The following is a 15068-nucleotide window of genomic DNA, read 5'->3' as shown; positions in this document are numbered from 1 at the left end:
ATTGATGGCCTATCCCTATCCCCAGGGCACTGCCAACAATGAGCTGTTCATGGAGCTGTGTCCACTATGTGGGTCTAGTTACTGCAGACTCCCTCTCATTCTAGTGAATAGGTAATCAATAAGAGAACCCTATTACCTTGTCTGTTGCATCTCCCACTAGGGAGAGCTCTGCCATTATTAAGTTGATGAATTCTATATATCTCTGGAGGCAGCTGCACCCTCTAGTGGCAGTGGTAAGAATTGCATCCTTTACTGCTATCCCTGAATAAAAGCTTTGCGCTCAATATTCTGTCACGGCCTTTGGTTTGCACTGTGACACTGTTGCCACACTTGCGGATGCCCGCGGCAACATGTTGCTGTGACAGCATGCGGTGGCAGTGTCTCGGCCTTCTGGGTGATTGCCGTGACATGGGTGCCACGCATGCTGTAGCCGGTGGTAACGTGGTTTGGTATGCTTGTGTGTGCACTTCCCCTTTAAGGCTACTTTCACACTAGCGTTTCAGGGTCCGCCTGTGAGATCCGTTTCAAGGCTCTCACAAGCGGCCCCAAACGGATCAGTTTGGCCCCAATGCATTCTGAATGGATGCGGATCCGTTTAGAATGCATCAGTTTGGCTCCGTTCCGCCTCCAGCGTTTTAGTGTCTGCCTGGCGGTGCGGAGCCGAACAGATCCGTCCTGACTTACAATGTAAGTCAATGGGGACGGATCCGTTTACATTGACACAATATTGGTGCAATTGTAAACAGATCCGTACCCCATTGACTTTCAATGTAAAGTCAGGAGTCCCTATTAATATACCTTAATATATATCGGATCTGAGTTTTCTCCAATCGGATGGTATATTTTAACTTGAAGCGTCCCCATCACCATGGGAACGCCTCTATGTTAGAATATACCATCGGATTTGAGTTAGATCGTGAAAACTCAGATCCGACAGTATATTCTAACACAGAGGCATTCCCATAGTTATGCGGCGCATCACACAGACCTGTCACTTACCAGTAGGAAGAGCGCCGGCTGGCCACAGACAGTGCAGGTAAGTATAAGCTAAGTAACCATGGCAGCCAGGACTGCAGTAGCGTCCTGGCTGCCCTGGTAACCGATCGGAGCCCCAGCGATTAAACTGGGACTCCGATCGGAAATGCCGCTCCGCTGCCACCAATGATGGGGGGGGGGGGGGTTGTTAGCCTGTGGCCACTGCCACCAATGCTTTTAATACGAGGGAGGGGCGCACTGGCCACCAATGCTTTTAATACTGGGGAGGGAGGGGGGGGGGCCGCACTGGCCACCAATGCTTTTAATACTGGGGAGGGAGGGGGGGCCCGCACTGGCCACCAATGCTTTTAATACTGGGGAAGGAGGGGGGTCTGGCCCCTGCTGCCTGGCAGCACCCGATCAGGGGGCTAAGAGGGGTTAATTGTGCGGATCACAGCCCCCTGTAAGAGATCGGGTGGTGCCAGGCAGCAGGGGGCAGTTATGTACACAGTTCTTAGTATATTCTAACTTGAAGCGTCCCCATCACCATGGGAATGTGTTAGAATATACTGTCGGATCTGAGTTTTCACGATAGTGAAAACTCAGATCTGATAAAGCTTTTATGCAGACCGATCCACACTTAACGGATACCATAGTTTGCATTTATAGGTTCGGATCCGTCTGTGCAGATACCAGACGGATCCGCACCTAGCGCAAGTGTGAAAGTAGCCTTAGTTGTAGCCTCCCTCTGTCTGGTGCTGTAAGGGTTAACTCCCTGACTGGGTGTGGTCATTTGGCTTTTATCTTCTGTGGTTTCCTAGGAGGGAGGACACAAGGTCACCCCAGCCACCATGTAGCGCTGCATCCCACCTGGCATGGAGTCAGTACGTGACCGGGAGTGATGTCACATGATCCCTATAATGACGGAGTCCGTTACATAGCATGGCGGGTATGGCGGGCGGTGCGTGAAGCAGGGTGAGATGTATGAAGCCATCATCATCACCTGTCATCGGCGGGGCTCTGGCCGAGATCTGACTGTCCACATCCTCCATACTGCGGCCGGCTCACAGAGGACGGGGAAAAGGGGTCTCGCATACACCAGGGCAGACAGACCGGGGACTATGGGGGACAAGACGCTACAGTTCACAGACAGACATGCTGAGGAGACGACACTGCCTTGTTTGCCTCGTGATAGATACACTCCTGATCAGGGGGTCTTCAAATGTTGACATGGCAGCTCATTCCAGTGAAATCTGCCTTCCAAAAACCATATGGCATTCCTTTCCTTCTGCGCCCTGCCGTGTGGCCGTACAGCAGTTTACAATCACCAGGGGCGGATTAAGTGCATGATAAGCCCAGGGCTGTCTACCCAACTTGGGCCCCTTTCTCCATTTTAGTTTAGTTTTGTTTGTATGAAGAGGCTGCGGTGCTTCATGAGCGCCACAGTCTCTTCCTAGGCCATATGACATCTTCAGACTAAAAAAATTACCCAAATTACCCCAAATTGGGTCCTAAACTGAAAAATGTGGTCACCAAATTTAAAACACATATAATTATAAGAAAAAAGACATGGAGGAGAATACAGCACCACATACCTCTTACTTCCAGTGACATCTCCTGTCATGTAGACCTTCTCTTTCCTCTTCTCCTACATTTGACCCAGACCACCATGGCAAATTCTTTCAGCCACATCTCGTCTCTACAGTTTGTAACACAGACACGTTAGATTTCTACATTTTTCCATCAACCTCCCCAACCTGGTGTCCCCACAGTATCATCCTGCTGCCACTCCCAATACTGTGCCCGTTGTGCTCCCCAATGCCCCAGGTACTATACTGCTGAAAATATAGTGACCCTAATAGACATAATTGGAGTCATTTATCAAACTGGTGTAAAGTAGAACTGGATTTCCAAAAGAGCTGTCAAAAATGAATGGTGGAAAGTGATTGGCTGCTATGGGCAACTAAGCCAGTTCTGCTTTACACCAGTTTGATAAATTACCCCAAATGTTCCTATAGTGTCTACAGCAGCTATAATGTCCCCTAGAGTGCCCCGAGTAATAATAACACCCTCTATTGTGCTCCAGGCAATAATCCCTGTATAGTGTCCCCAAAAATAATAGAATTGCCCCTACAGTGCCCCCCCCCCAATAGCAACACCCCCCATATAGTAATTTCCACCACTTGCCCCCACATAGTAATACCCCATAGTAATTTCCCCCAAACTCCCCCCATATAGTAGTTTGCCCCCACACAGTAATTTCCCCTACATAGTAATTTGCCCCACACTGCCAGTTCAGCAACATCTGCCTTCCAAAAACCGTATGGCATTTCTTTCTTCTGCGCCCTGCCGTGTGCCCGTACAGCAGATTACGACCACATATGGGGTGTTTATGTAAACTACAGAATCAGGGCCATAAATATTGAGTTTTGTTTGGCTGTTAACCCTTGCTTTGTAACTGGAAAAAAATAAAATGGAAAATCTGCCAAAAAAGTCGAATTTTGAAATTGTATCTTTATTTTCCATTAATTATTGTGGAAAACCTAAAGGGTTAACAAAGTTTTTAAAATCAGTTTTGAATACCTTGAGGGGTGTAGTTTCTAGAATGGGGTCACTTTTTTGGAGTTTCTACTCTAGGGGTGCATCAGGGGGGCTTCAAATGGGACATTGTGTCAAAAAAACAGTCCAGCAAAATATGCCTTCCAAAAACCGTATGGCATTCCTTTCCTTCTGCACCCTGCCGTGTGCCCGTACAGCAGTTTACAACCACATATGGGGTGTTACTGTAAACTACAGAATCAGTGCCATAAATATTAAGTTTTATTTGGCTGTTAACCCTTGCTTTGTAACTGGAAAAAAAATATAAAAATGGAAAATCTGCAAAAAAAGTGAAATTTGGAAATTGTATCTCTATTTTCCATTAATTCTTGTGTAACACCTAAAGGGTTAACAAAGTTTTTAAAATCAGTTTTTAATACCTTGAGGGGTGTCGTTTCTAGAATGGGTCATTCAAGTGACTTCAGACCTGAGCTGGTCCTTACAAAGTGGATTATTGAAAACTTCTGAAAAATTTCAAGATTTGCTTAAAATAAACTTCTAAGCCTTGTAACATCCCCCCCCCCCCCAAAAAAAAAAATATAATTCCCAAAATGATCCAAACATGAAGTAGACATATGGCGAATGTAAAGTAATAACTATTTTTGGAGGTATTACTATGTATTATAGAAGTAGAGAAATTGAAACTTAAAAATTCTTCAAATTTTTGGTAAATTTGGTATTTTTTTAATAAATAAAAATGAATTTTTTTAAATCCATTTTTCCAGTGTCATGAAGTACAATATGTGACGAAAAAACTGTCTCAGAATGGCCTGGAGTCAAAGCGTTTTAAAGTTATCGCCACATAAAGTGACACTGGTCAGATTTGCAAAAAAATTGCCTGGTCCTTAAGGTGAAAATGAGCCGGGTCCCTAAGGGTTAGGCTAGTTCTACACGATGACATTTGTCGCGCAACACTTTGTTGCACCAATGTCGCGCGACAATTTGTATAATGGTAGTCTATGGTGTCGCACTGCAACATGTTGCAGTGTGACACAATAGACTGCCATTATAAAAATTGTCGTGCGACATTGGTGCGACAAAATGTAGTGAGACAAATGTTGCAGTGTAGTTGCGCGATAAATGTCATCATGTAGACCTAGCCTTAAGGTGAAATATGGCAGGGTCCTTAAGGTGTTAAATGGTGATATTAGAAAGTGCAACTTGTCCCGCAAAAAAACAAGCCCTCATACAATGGATAAATAAAAAAAAATGATGGCTCTTGGAAGGCATGGAGTGAAAAACGAAAATGCAAAAACTGAAAATCGCTGGGTCCTCAAGGGGTTAAACTTTCCCCCACAGTCAGTTAAGTGAGATACATTTATAGGAGCATGCACCCATTTTATCCCCCTCCCAATGCTTCAGCTGTGATCACTGCTGCAACCAATCACTGGCCTTAGGCTGGGCTCACATCAGGTTTTACGCCTCCGTTTGAAGTATATGATACAAAAGAGAAGGATACAAAAAAGCAGCACACCACGTTCTTGTATGCTGCACAGTCCGGTTAAAAAACGGATACTTTTTTTTGTTTTACAATGGAGCTGTTTGGTGAACGGATGCCACTGTATGGCATCAGTCTGAGGCATCCGTTTAATGGATAGGTTTTTTGTATACGTTAAAAGGATGGGAAAAACGTGATGTGAACCTAGCCTTCTCTGTATATGGCACATGAGTGCTGCTGAAAGCATTTCATAGCCCCGCAGCCTTCTCACAGCTTTCCCTAGGCTGAATGACGACACGTTCATCGGTCACGTGGCCTAGGTACAGCTCAGACCCATAGAAGTGAATAAGGCTGAGAGCGATACCAAACACAGCCGCTATACAATGTACAGTACTAAGGGTGGACTGGGAACTTAAAGTGGCCCGGGAAAAAAACTAAAAACTAAGAGTGGCCCTATATTGTAGGCGGGTCTAAATTAAAGGGGTTTTCCCATCTCAGACAATGGGGCATAGGATAGGATATGTCCCCATTGTCTGATAGGGGCGGGTCCCACCACTGGGAACCGCACCGACAATGAAAACGGAGCAGGGAAATAAACGGAAGGCGCATTGCGCATGTGCCCTCTATTCATTTCTATGAGGCTGCCGAAAATAGCCGAGCACCTGCTCGGCTATTGCCGTCTGCCCCATAGAAATGAATGGGATCATGGGCTGCGCATGTGCGGTGCGCTCCGATTCACTTCTATAGGAGCAGCGCTTGGTGGTGGACGGACCCCGGGAAATCCAGGTCCTCCAGCCACAGCTCTCCCCACTTCATTCGCGTTGTAGGTGTGGGTGCCAGCGGTGGGACCTGCACTTATCAGACAATGGGGGCATTGCCTAGCTATATACCCCCATTGTCTGAGATGGAAATACCCCTTGAACAGACGGTGGGGCAGCAATACCGTCCCAGCAGAAGCAAACACCACAGTGCAGCACAATATACTGCCCCAAAAGCTGTCCCTCTGTGGTGGCCATCAGTAGCTACCACCGTCTGTCCTCCTCCTCCAGCTGTCTATGGAGCGGGGGGCTTAGGAGCTGAGGGCCACAGCAGTTGCACTCAGGAGGGAATCTGCCCGAGCCATGAGTATCTGATTCTCACAGTGTTAATTACTGTTAAGAGCTGATTTATGTACCTGGCCAGCGGCAGAGAGGAGGGTCTCAGCAGCCCCCTGGGAAATATCCCTGTAGGGTCTATGGCCAATCCGCCCCTGTACAGCACTATGCTTGGTGAGCATGGAGAAGGCCGCGGGGCTCACAGGAGCACCAATGCCTTCTAAAACAGCTGATAGGACCCCCACCCATTAGATACTGATGACCTATCCAGAGGACACTTGGAAAACCCCTTTAAGTGTCCAGTCACACATCCGTGTTTGGCCGGCAGCCCCCATAGAACTGCCTATTCTTGTCTGCAATTGCACTCCGGAAATGCGGATGCAGAGAGCACATTCCTGCCCCATTGAGAATGAATGGCTCTGCACCCGTCCAGATATTGCAGAACGGCACGCGGAGCCATCTGCGGATGTGTGAACGGACCCTAAGGGAGGAGACCCATGGGCCAGTGCTATGTGCTTGCTCTTCGTTAAGCCACGCCTCCCTTTTATTCCTTGGCCGGTATTTTTTTGTTGCCAGAGGTGGCAACCCTTGTTACATATCACATAGCCTAAGGTGTTTCTCATACTTGTGGAACATTTACAGAAAGTGGAAATAGTAAAAATTATAACCGCACACATACAGAAAATCGCGCCGGTACCGCAGCCCCGCACGTGCACGCTCATTACACTTGTATACATAATAAGTATCGGGGATGACGTCACTTTTCTCTATCCAATCAGAATGGCTGAACTAGTTATCCAATCAGCTTACAGCAGCGAGGGAGACCAACCAATGAGGACGCAGTGTTTTATTTAAAAGCTGGTGCCGGGAAACAGCGGTAGCGTTCTGTGGCTGATCTGGCTGTGTGGTAAGCGGGTACGGTCACGGTGGGGCTCCGGGAAACGGCAACGCTCAGTATGTCACCTATTCGGTGCAGGCTGTGACCGGCTGACTGCTTCCGGTGTTGTGGCGGAGCTCCGTGTGCTTCTGCCTGTTATTCAGGGGACGGGTCTTCTCACCCAGCTTTCCTGGAGGTGGAAAGGGGAACTCCTCAGTGGCCCCTCATTTCTCTGCATCTTTTTTCTGTTTAACCTCCTCACCGACTGGACCAGTTACGGAGGTGCACTTACCTGCTTCCTGGGTCCACTACGAGCTTCACTGCGCTTCAGTCCTCACAAGTGAACACTGGCATTATGTCAGCCGCTGCAGCCAGTGTCTGCAGCGGTGCCAGTTACACTGGGGGTACAGTTAAATATAAAGTCGGAAACTCCATTTTAAGGCATGTTCTATTGTGTGCTGCTTCTGGGTGCCCATACCCCCACTGAGCGCTAGTGTGCCTGTAGCATGTTCCTGACTGCTGCACCCCTCAAATGCCCATTTCCTTGCCTGGATAGGTGTGATTTGTCTGGAAGAGGGGGGAGAATCTGGTGCAAAGGAGAACTGGCTTGGTTGTCCCTAGTGACCAATCGGATCCCACCTTTGCCTGAGTCCTGGAATCTGACTGCTATGGCGGTTGAGCCTGTTCTCGATGACTTGCAGTGCATAGTATGCTGGGTGTTACTGGGATAGCTGCTGCCCCACATGGACTATATGCCAGTATTACTGGATCCAGAGAGCTCTAGCATACTGCCAGGGCTCATCATGGCAGTGGGATGCCTTGTCAGTGACACATCCATGAATGTTTCATCTATGAAGTGTCAGTGAATACTGAAATCTGCACACATGTACTTTCACACAAGTTTTCTGGTATAGAGTTCTGTCCTAGGGGCTCAAAACCGGGGAAAAAAAACAGATCAGTTTTACCCTAATGCATTCTGAATGGAGAGCAATCCTTTCAGTCAGTCTTAGGGTACTTTCACACTAGCGGTTTTCTTTTCCGGCGCTGAGTTCCGTCCTAGGGGCTCAAATCCGGAAAAGAACTGATCAGTTTTATCCTAATGCATTCTGAATGGAGAGTCAGTCCTTCAGGATGCATCAGGATGTCTTCAGTTCAGTCTTTATGACTGATCAGGCTTTTCAGAAAAACGTAGCATGCAGTATTTTTACCTCCGGCCAAAAAGCCTGAACACTTTGACTGAACGCCTGATCAGGCTTTTTTCCCATTGACTTGCATTAACGCCGGATCCGGCCCCGTGTGTTCAGTCAAAACGGATCCGGCTTTTGCATGTTAAACCCGAAAAATTTGAAAAAAAAGTTAAAGTCCATAAATGGCGGATCCGTTTTTCCCAATGTATTTTTCCATTGTGATCGAAAGCCTGATCAGGATTCAAATGTAATCCGTTTTCACACGTTTTTCCGGATCCGGCGGGCAGTTCCAGTGTCGGAATTGAACGCCGGATTAAAACAACGCTAGTGTGAAAGTAGCCTTACAGACGTGTGACTGGACCCTTAATGTGTCCGCACCCGCCCCACAATTCTGCAGACCCATTCATTCTCTATGGGGCAGGAATGGATGCAGACAGCATAGTGTGCTATCTGCAATTCCAGAGTGTGTCTCCCCCCCCCCCCCCCCCCCCCCGATCTTCCGGTCCGCGGCGCTGGAAAAGACTAGAACATGTCCGCAATGGCGCATAAGAATAGGCAGTTCTATGGGGGTGCTGGCCGGGTGTATTGTGAATTTGCAAATTGCAGATCCACAATGCACTACGGATGTGTGAATGGACCCTTACGGTATTTGGCCAGAGAAAATACTGCAGCATGTTGCGATATCTTCTCCGGCTGAAATTCTGCTATACTTGCTGGATCTGGCATTAAATTCCATTGAAATGTATTAATGCCGGATCCGGTACCAAGTGTTCAGGAAATTGCTGTGTTGATGGATCAAAAAAAAATACCAGATCAGTTTTTCCAGGTGACACCGGAGAGATGGATCCTCAATGCATTTGTCATACGGCTCCAGAAACAAATGATCTGTTTGCACATAGATTTCCGCTAACTGAACTGCCTGCCGGATTCTTCTGACGCTAGTGTGAGTACCCTCACCCCTGGGGTACAGTGCCGTTCTGACATGCAGATACCAGGCGGTTTTCAATGTGGCTCATTAACCCCTTGTGTTCTGTGTAGTGGGAATGATTGAGTGAATTTCAGCCAGCTACAATAAACCAGGTCTGAGCTGCACTGTGCGCCAGTACCCGTTCTGAGGTGTTGGGTGGTGTCCAGTGTAGTCTCATGCTGGAGCGGGCCTCATACTTTAAATTTTGTCTTTAGATTTGGTCTAAAATGGCAACCATGATCTTCATTGACCAAGAGAACAGTGATGTTGCTTCTACACTGCTGTCTAAGGAGCGTGTAAAAGGTGCAGGTAAGTAGTTCTCTGAAGGACTTGCCTACTGGGATCCTTGTGACTTTCTAGTCTGTAGTGCTAGGGGGACACTTGTGTAGCCGAATATGCCTGTCTGCAGGTGTAGTTTTATCTCCTGATCTAAGCTCCACTAACTACAATAGTCCTAGTTGGGTTTTGCTATCTGCTGTAGACGTGGGGCAGGCGGCAGTACTTGCTGAGGTCCACCCTCTAATATCGATGGACAAACAGTATTCTCATGGCCTTGCCCCATCCCCCACCCGTAACACTTCTGAAACTGGCTTTAGTACATGTGTAGCTGAGGGGCTTGCTATGTTTGGCACTGAGTGCCATTCTTCTAGCAGCTAGCTCATGAAGGCTGCTGAAGGTGGGCTATACTATACATGTGGGTCTGCCTCACTGACCTGATGGGATATGGAGGGCAAAAGTCTTCATGAATGACACAACTGCTATTTGGATGTGAAATGGAGATGTATTTGTACAGTACTTGGGTTTCATGAAGTACTATGATGCTGATGTGTGCTCTGGGAGAAACTCTTGACTTGTCCATCTTTCTAAAGGAAAGCGGGTTGTCAGAAGCCACCAGGGCAAAGTATTTGGTTCTGCAGCAGGAGAAAAAGCATCAAGAAAAGCTCTGGGGATTGTGAACAAGCAGGTGACAACCCAGAAGACGGTGCAGTGTCTGAAAGGAGACCTTAAAGTGAAGAATCCTGGACCAGCTGCTAAAAAGGTAAGCCTCTTGTGTACAGAAGGGGCCCCAGGAGCTCGAGATGGAGCTTAATGGTGTAGTAGCCATACATTCACATCTGACTGTTCCTATTCTCCAGAACAGTGGGGGAACAGTCATGAAGGGCAGTGCCTAATGGATCCCATTCGCTATAATTCAGTCTGCCATTTTTACCTGACAAAATGGCATAGCATCACTTGCCATAGTCCTGCTTCATTCACAGAAGTGAAGTGACTAGGGCTCCAGATACTATGGCCTCTAGTAGACTTAAACAGCATGTGATTGGGGAGATGGGGCTGAGTAACGGGACCTTCTTAAAATTAGTAATGTTAAAGGGTTTCTGTCCCTCTGAAAAATGGATACTAAGCTGGAAAACATTAGCAATGTGCTAATGTCAGCTGAACAGAACTATATTAGTGCCATCTCACTGCCTGCCGCTGTTATTGAGGAAAAATGAACTTTTTATAATATGCTAATTAGCATTTCCCCTGCTCCTAGAGGCTCTGTTTGCCCATTTCTTTTCTCGACAGGGCAGCGCTGCTCCTCTCGCCAGCCATGTCTGCAGTGTAAATCTTGCGCCAATCAGTATTCGGCGCCGTGAGGGAAGGACGCTTGGCGGCTGCTGGCTTCCTCACTGACTACTGAACGGTGCAAGATTTACACTGCAGACACGGCTGGCAAGAGGAGAGCAGCGCTGCCTGGCCCTGTCTTTCAAGAGAAGGGCATAAAAAGGTGGGCAAACGGAGCCTCTAGATGTAGGTGCAACCCCTGCTCCTTGAGGCTAATTGGCATATTACGTTTTTTTTTTTTTTCACAATGGCGGCAGGCAGTGAGATGGCACTAATTATGTTCAGCTGACATTAGCACATCGCTGTCAGCCAGCTTAATAACCATTTTTCAGGTGACAAACCCTTTAATCCCCCCTGAATAGTCTCCTGTTTCTTACTGCTATGCCCCTCTATAGTACTTACACTGCCGGTTATGAGGATTACAAAGTCTCATCATGGCTCACCTTCTCCCTGGCCGTGGGGTGGACAGTCGTGGCCAGGGGGGAGGAGATGTGCAGTCTTCTCCCTGAACCAATTGTATTAATTAACTAACATGTTGGGCACCAGAACACAGCTCATGGCTGTCCAATGGAGGGGGCTATCTGAAAAAGCAATAGCATCTTCAGCAGGCAGACTGCTTACTAATGTACCAGTTAAAAAATAAAAAGACTGACGGCTCCTAACTTTAGGTTTTCTCCACTAGGTTTCAGAAGCGCCTCTTAAGCCTGGCCTGCAGTGCTACCCTGAAATCGAAACCTTTGTTCCCTACAACCCTGCAGGTACGTCTCACTAATAGTGTCTTGCCTGTTAGCGCCATGGAGCTATGCTGCAATATCAGACAGCAGCTAAGTTTCTGTATTTAAGCTGGGTGGCTCAGTGTCATGCACTCAAACACGTGGGTCCCAGGTTTGAATCCCTGGAGGTTGAGGTGTTTTCAGGCTCCCTTTCTTCCAAACTCCAGTATAAAGGGTTATTCCCATCTGGGACATTTATGGCATAAATGTCTGACAGGTGTCAGTCCCTCTCCGATCTCCAGAACTGGGCCCCTGAAGTGAATGCAGAGCACACTGTGCATGTGCAGCATACTCATTTACTTGGTAGTTCTGAAAATGGCTGGCTGGTGTGCACAGTATGCTTCAGCTATTCACAGGTTGATTGACTTTCCTGGAGCAGCCAACTGCTTTTCATGCTCTTGCCTAATGTAATAGCAGGAACCTATGCTGTGTAGAGTAACATGTGCTTGTGACACTTCACTTTGTTTTCTAGACTTTGAAACCTTTGATGTCCCAGAAGAACACAAACTGAGCCATCTTTCCCTTACTGGTGTTGGTCTTCTGGTGAATGATGCTAAGACGTTTGACTCTCTAATAAGTCTAGAACCAGCCCTAATGGAGATGCCTGCTTATAGCTGGGATTCAGGTTAGTTGCGGTGCAGTCATGCCTACCTACCCATGGGGTGTCCTGGTTATTTTGACTAATCCCAATAACCTTTTAGAAGCCTACAACCACCAGAACAATGGGATTGCACAAATGCTTCTGAAAGTGTTGCTCTGTCTCACTGGAGTGCTGCCATGTGCTCAGATCTTTGCACACATTTCCACAAATAAGGGGATTTTTAAAGACTTCACAGTATGTCTAGACTTCAATTGTTTTGCTATGGCTTGCTTCATACATGGTATGTTGCTGTGTGAACCAGTATCTGTATTTAACACCTTTTTAATACTGTTCAGAGCTGAGACCACTTCTGACATGTGCCTGCTATTCAATACTGCAGCTGTCTACTAGTGCTGGCTGGGATCAGAGGTGGCTCTGATCGGTAGCAACCAGCCAGGGGCTCTGCCCTGATCAGGACCCTGTGGTGATGGTGTGCCTCTGATCATTTGGGGCCTTGTGAAGACTCCACACTCTACCATTGTAGACTGCCTGCAGCGCAGCTTAACTGCAAGTATCAAAACCCCCTGTGCTGCAGTAGTGATCAGAAGAGCTCATATTCAAGTACTCTAAGGCAAGAGACATGTGAGTTGAATGTAAACTCTCATTGTCAGTGAGGTCCTGTTCTAGCCTCGGACAGGATTGCACAGCATTATAATTCATGATTCTGTGTAACCCTTAACGTTATAAAGTCTACTGAATTACTTCTGTCAGACTTCAAAACTTTCACAAGAGTCCATTGCAGGAATTGTGCTGTGAGAATGATCCTTTGTTGATCCTGGACTTGCAGGAGCACATGGTATGAGATATAATGCTATATGCCTCTGCTTGACATTACTACTTCAAAATCATACTGATGGCTTTAGGTCAGTGATGCTGTAGGGGTGATGTTGGAGCATGATTCCCACAATGGACTTGCTTGTGTGAAACGGCCCTAACCCTGGGTTCACACCTGAGACGTGCGTAAAACGCGCGTATTTGTCGTGCGTTTTTTGCAATAGTAAACGCGTGTTTGTGTATGACTGCAGTGTTGTCCAATGAGTCTATGGCCCAAACGCGCGAAAAACACCCCAAAAAAGCTCAAACGCGCTGTAAAACGCTCAAGTGTGAACCAGGGCCATAGGGAAGCATTGGTTTTCACGTGTTGAGCGTTTGAACACGCTGTAAAACGCTCAGGTGTGAACTTAGGGTAAGGGTTACACAGCATTATAAATCAGAATGCTGTGCAGTTCTGTCAGGGGCAAGGGCAGGACCTCTCACTGACGCATGTTGAGTTTATTGCTTTGAAGGCCTCTTTCAGACGGCCGTATTGCAGGCCTGCAATACACGGTGCACTAGCTGTGTGCATTCCGCTTCACTGATGCGGACCGGTTCACTTGAATGGGTCCATAAATCCAGAGGTGCCGAACAGAAGCACCACTGAGTGCTTCCCTGGCGTTCTGTGCTTCTGTTTTGTAAAGAGAACCTCTTTGTTAAATGAACGGATCACGGACCAATCCTAATGAATGGGTCCACATGTAGCTGGCTCAGTCGGTGCCCATTAACTGCAGACCACAACTTGCAGTCCACAGCATGGGCATGGCAGGACAACCGGTGTGTGTCTGGCCTACAGGTCAGATGTACTGTATTTCCTGTACTACATGGAAACCTACATTAAATGTTTCTGTTTCAGATGCTGACAGTCTGCCATCTTTCCTTGCCACTTTGGAGGAGATCACAGTGGACATGCCCCCAATGCTTCAGTGTTAAAACATTTTATTTCATTGCACTTAGTTTGTTTAATAAAGGTTTTTTAATTTATTTTATATTGTGTCCATTGCTTGTATGTTCAAGGCAATCCAAGATGGATTTGCATCTGGGAAAGGTTTTTCAACTAAATCTGCTAAACAGGATTTCACAAATGCAGAAGTCCACACTGCAACTTTTTGGACTAATGTACTTCTTCTGGAGCCCTTGATGCAAAAAAAGTAGGCAATGTGCATGCAATTTCTGGTCTAGTGTTAGGGCTCATGCATAGGGCGGCTTGCAAAACATGGGTCCATAAAAATATCACAACATCCATGTGATGTGTGGTTTATAAATTATTTTTTTGTGTGGATCCATTGTTACCATGTCTGGCCACAAAACTGTTTGTGTGTGTATATATATATATATATATTTTTTCTGAAAAATTTAGAAGCCAAATCAAATTTTTAGTCGCCAATTCGAAACCGAATCAAAATGTTGGTATCATGACAACACTACTCCAATCAGATCGGCATAGGGTTGTTTTGATACCAAAATTTTGATTCGCTTTCATCACCATAGAAAAGTATTGCGATAATCAATACCACGCAAAAAAAGCCACGTGCATTTCGCATTTTATGAAATGTTCGGCCCATAATAGAACAGTCCTATCCTATTTTTTGGGGTGACAAGGTGACTAAAAAATGGTGAATGCTCACCGCATAGGAGAGATTTTTTAATAGTTTGGACAGCGCTATGTAATATGTTTATTTATATATTTTATATGTAAAATTGGGAAAGGGGGATTTAAACTTAATATTTTAGGGTACTTTCACACTAGTGTTTTTTTCTTTTCCGGCATAGAGTTCCGTCCTAGGGGCTCAATATCGGAAAAGAACTGATCAGGCATATCCCCATGCATTCTGAATAGAGAGCAATCCGTTCAGGATGCATCAGGATGTCTTCAGGTCAGTCATTTTGACTGATCAGGCAAAAGATAAAACCGCAGCATGCTACGGTTTTATCTCCAGGCAAATCTTAAGGTTTTTTCGCCGAATGCCGGATCCAGCATTTTTCCCATAGGAATGGATTAGTGCCGGATCTGGCATTCAAAATACCGGAAAGCACCCGCACTAAATCCGGACCCATTCATTTCTATGGGGCTGTGCACATGAGGGGTGATTTTCACACA

The 15068-nt window shown here is 46.5% G+C and overlaps 1 protein-coding gene across 2 annotated transcripts; it reads left to right on the top strand.

The window, feature by feature from the left end:
• Positions 1-6951: 6951 nt before the first annotated feature.
• LOC122926444 (securin-like) lies at positions 6952-13956 on the top strand. Of its 2 annotated transcripts, none has more exons than XM_044277818.1 (6): positions 6952-7012; positions 9352-9445; positions 10006-10175; positions 11424-11499; positions 11987-12139; positions 13824-13956. In XM_044277818.1, exons 2-6 carry the CDS (start codon positions 9364-9366, stop codon positions 13898-13900), a joined length of 558 nt encoding a protein of 185 aa, XP_044133753.1. In that variant the 5' UTR covers positions 6952-7012; positions 9352-9363; the 3' UTR covers positions 13901-13956. The 2 variants fall into 2 exon arrangements, with proteins under 2 accessions (XP_044133753.1, XP_044133754.1); XM_044277819.1 differs by having other exon boundaries at positions 6984-7020.
• The last annotated feature ends 1112 nt before the right edge of the window (positions 13957-15068 follow it).

Source organism: Bufo gargarizans, chromosome 2 (assembly GCF_014858855.1).
Source record: "Bufo gargarizans isolate SCDJY-AF-19 chromosome 2, ASM1485885v1, whole genome shotgun sequence".
NCBI lineage: Eukaryota > Metazoa > Chordata > Amphibia > Anura > Bufonidae > Bufo > Bufo gargarizans.
The sequence above is the reverse complement of the archived record's forward strand: the minus strand, read 5'-3'. Positions and strand labels throughout refer to the sequence as shown.